This window comes from Ursus arctos, unplaced genomic scaffold (assembly GCF_023065955.2).
Source record: "Ursus arctos isolate Adak ecotype North America unplaced genomic scaffold, UrsArc2.0 scaffold_23, whole genome shotgun sequence".
In the NCBI taxonomy this organism is placed as follows: Eukaryota; Metazoa; Chordata; class Mammalia; order Carnivora; family Ursidae; genus Ursus; species Ursus arctos.
This window is the reverse complement of record NW_026622908.1, coordinates 33,717,097-33,721,437: the sequence shown is the minus strand read 5'-3', so window position 1 is coordinate 33,721,437 and position 4,341 is coordinate 33,717,097. Positions and strand designations below refer to the sequence as shown.

General features: G+C 37.2%; 1 protein-coding gene across 1 annotated transcript; it reads right to left on the bottom strand.

Annotated features, from left to right (window-relative positions):
- Positions 1–1,555: 1,555 nt before the first annotated feature.
- LOC113249591 (olfactory receptor 4C11-like) lies at positions 1,556–2,485 on the bottom strand. Its single transcript, XM_026491059.3, has one exon. It carries the CDS (start codon positions 2,483–2,485, stop codon positions 1,556–1,558), a length of 930 nt encoding a protein of 309 aa, XP_026346844.3.
- Positions 2,486–4,341: the final 1,856 nt, after the last annotated feature.

Below are 4,341 nucleotides of genomic sequence, written 5' to 3'. Positions count from 1 at the left end.
CTCTAATTTCATGAACTAGAGACAAGTCAAGTGACTATCTCGGAACACCTCTGGTACTTTCATTTATTCCATTGATACAACCCAATTTTAAATGAAACAATATACAGAGGTTTCCTTCAGACTAGGTTCTACCTTTCTGTACTTCAATCTGAGAAACCATGAGAGACTATGGACTCTGGGAAACAAACTGAGGGCTTCAGAGGGGAGGCGGGTGGGGGACATGGATAGGCCGGTGATGGGTATTAAGGAGGGCACGTATTGCATGGTGTAGTGGGTGTTTTACGCAAATAATGAATCATGGAACTTTACATCAAAAACTAATGATGTACTGTATGGTGACTAACATAACATAATAAAAAATTACTATAAAATAAAAGAAACTATGTTGTATCTATGGTGAATTTAAATTCTTATTTGGTCTTGACAACATACATTACTTTACTTCTTTCCGTCTTAGTGATGTAGAAGTCTCATGTTGTAGCTCCTATATACTAATCATCAAATTTGGCTGATATATCTCGAGGCCTGTATAATACTACATTTAAAAAACCCATAAATAACACCTTGTTACCTTAACAAAGGAAATGAGAAAATTTACATAAGAGAAAAATTATATATATATGTGTGTGTGTGTGTGTGTGTCCGTTTGGACTTTGGTTCACTTGCATGTAACTTTCTAAAGATAAACCAATGATAGCATGAAAAGAATTTCTTAACACCCGAGGTAGTTCCTTTGCTCTGAAAGTCTTAAGAGAAAGCAGGATACCTTTTTTTTTTTTAATTTTTTTTAATGATTTTTTTATTATACTATGTTAGTCACCATACAGTACATCCCCGGTTTCCGATGTAAGGCTCGATGATTCATTAGTTGTGTATAACACCCAGTGCACCATGCAATACGTGCCCTCCTTACTACCCACCACTGGTCTATCCCATTCCCCCACCCCCCTCCCCTCTGAAGTCCTCAGTTTGTTTCTCATAGTCCATAGTCTCTCATGTTTCATTCCCCCTTCTGATTACCCCCCCTTTCTTTATCCCTTTCTTCCCCTACCGATCATCCTAGTTCTTATGTTCCATAGATGAGAGAAATCATATGATAGTTGTCTTTCTCTGCTTGACTTATTTCACTTAGCATTATCTCCTCCAGTGCCGTCCATGTTGTAGCAAATGTTGAGAACTCATTCGAGAAAGCAGGATACCTTATTTCAAATGTGCTAGAGACATAATCACAAGTCATGGAGAACAGGCTAATCTTTATTTATGGATGCTCACAGTTTGAACAGTTGTGATTGTATAAATATCTTTCTCCTTATAAAACCAGAGTGTAGACCGAGATTGAGGAGTACATCATAATCAGCAACGTCAGAATTGAGCTCTCAGGAAAAGAAAGAACCAGGCTGGCTTTAGAAGGGAAGCTATTACTTTGACGACAGAAGTACAAAAAAGCGGAAGGAAATCAGTTGCATTATATTAGAGTCCATTGGGCAAGTCAGGATATTTGCTATCATACATGATATCTGTACAGATTAAGCAGTCAGACAAAGCCCTCAATTCATCATTTGCTTTCTGAGGTAATTTTGATACGCCAGAGCTTCCTCATGGCATTTTTCACTTCTGCATTCCTCAGTGTGTAGATGAGTGGGTTAAGAAAAGGGGTCCCAACAGTATAAAATACAGTCACCATCTTGTCCATGGGGAAAGTGGTTGGGGGGCGTGTATATATGAATATACATGGGACAAAGCTTATGATTACTACGATGATGTGAGAAGTGCAAGTAGAAAGAGCTTTTTTCCTCCCTTCTGCACTGTGGTTTCGCAGGGAATGCAAGATGACAATGTATGAGATCATCAGAATCACAAAACCGGTTGAGCAAATGGCCCCACTGTTAGTCACCAACAGCAGGTTGATCACATATTTGTCCATGCAAGCAAGTTTCAGCAAGGGCTGCAAATCACAGCAGTAATGATCAATCAAATTGGGTCCACAGAAAGGCAATCTCAAGGCCAAGATAATCTGGGCTATAGAATGAATAAAAGACCCTACCCATGCAAGAACAATCAGGATGGTGCAGACCTGCCTTCTCATGATGGTTGGGTAACGTAAAGGCTTACAGATGGCCACATAGCGATCAAGAGCCATGTGGATGAGCACAAAGACCTCCATGCAGCCAAAGAAATGTAGCGCAAAGACTTGAGTCATGCACTCATTGTAAGGTATGATTCTTTTTGCAGAGAGTGAATCCACAATTAGTCTGGGGGTTATGGAAGTTGAAAAGCAGAAATCAACAAGGGACAAATAAAATAGGAAAAAGTACATGGGGCTCCCAAGTGTCTGGCTGGACTTGATGGTCACAATAATAAGCCAATTCCCTACCACAGTTCCCACATAAAAAATGAAGAAGATTACAAACACCATTTTCTGTCTCATAGGATCTTGGGTCAATCCTAACAGTACGAACTCAGTTACGCTGTGATTTTGTTTCATTATTTCAGGCAAAGTGGAGAAAGCACTGGTTAGAAATAATTAATCTGCAAAGAAATATTATGTAATGAATGCTCCATTTCATGGTCAAATCCATATTCTTGATCATGGGTATGCCACTTACCGGTGTGTAATCTCTTCCCTTCTCTGTTGTTTTCTTCTGAATAAAATGGAAATCATAATACTTATTCTGAGTCTATTCACGTGATTGCTTATGGAAGCAACTAAAGGTATCAATAATGAAAGATACCTGATTCTTCAGGCTTTAAAACATTGATTTAGTGAATTTGGTATAAGAAAATATCTTTCTGAGCTGAATGCCTTTTCTTAGTTTACATCAAGGAACTATTAGGGTAGAATGTCGCAAAATGGAGAAAACTCTTGCATGATTTACATAATGTGCTTTCACACTCTTTGACCTTGGTAGTTCATTTATAAAGTATCTACTAGTAAATATTCTGAGCATTCAAGGAGTGATGTAGAAACAATTGATAGTGTTTTTCTTAATGAAACCTAAGAGAGATACAGAGAGATAGACAGGACAGGAGACAGACAATATTTTAGCAGTGAGCATTCAATCAATCGGTTCAGTCCATCATGAAATTTATTTTATTCTATTTCCGTGTCAATGTTACTTTACGCTCGATAATTTCTAGTTGTGTAGAGATCTAAATTCATCTTCCATCATAAAACATTGAACATTTTAAATCATATCATGTTGTCCAAAGTTAAGTTCTTCGCCTGGTTCAGTATTCTAATGGGTCTTTCAGCATATTTTCTTAAGAAACAAGGGGAGACTGGGAATAAAATAAAGGACAGATAGAGACCATTTGTGATAAAATGAAATATTCTTTCAAGTATCATGTTATTTTATGCACCAGGGATTTAGAAAATGTGCTAAGGACACTCCAAGTCATAGCTGAATCTTATAACAGAGTTCTTGGAATCTGTTTTGAGTGTCCTATACCCTGACTTCAGTAAGGGAAGATAGAAATAGAATGAAATCTTATATTTATTTATATATAACAAACAGTGGAATAACCTTCTCTGTCCTCATCACATATATTTTCCAAATAGTAGCACAATTAAATGCATAAGTATCAAGTCATTTAAGGACATTACAACATGTATTCCACACAGAAGCATAATTTTCTCAAATATAAATGGATCTCAGAGATCAATCTCGATAACACAATGCACAGGGTTCATGAGTGCCTCAGTCTGATTAAGCATAAGATTCTTTGATTTACACTCAGGTCTGGATCTCAGGGTTGTGGGATCAGCCCACGATTCGTTCCACACTGAGTAAGGAGCCTGCTCGGGATTCTGTCTCTCCCTCTTTTCTGCCTTCAGCCCTGCTCAATCTCTCTCTCTCTTTCTCTCTAAATTAATAAATACAATCTTCAAAAATAATCAGTACAAGTTAAAATTGAAAAAGAGCTATGTTCAAAAGAAACTCTTCTTATTAAAAAATAATGTGGAAATATAATTTCATTCATAGAAAAATACATTCAAAATTAAATTCCAATTATATATCATTTCACTTATCAGATTAATAAAGTGACCTTTTTGATAAATGCCTCTTAACAAACATTCATGAAAATGATGTTTGAAACAATTGATCCCATATATCTTTGGTAGGAGTTTAAGGGGGTGAATTGTCTTGGGGAGTGATTTTCAACATTGATGTCACTTCAATGGCACAAAGACATAGGTCTGGTGTTTCCACTGGCTGCAAGGAATGTCACTCCCAGGCACAAAGATTATCACGGCAGTCCTTTCCAAGCTGGCAAAGGGTAAGAAACCACTCCAATGTTGATCAGAAAGGAAACGAATCGAATCAGGGATGGTATTTATGC

Excerpts from the sequence above, each read along its gene's own strand:
- LOC113249591 (XM_026491059.3), bottom strand. The coding sequence starts at position 2,485 with ATGAAACAAAATCACAGCGTAACTGAGTTCGTACTGTTAGGATTGACC.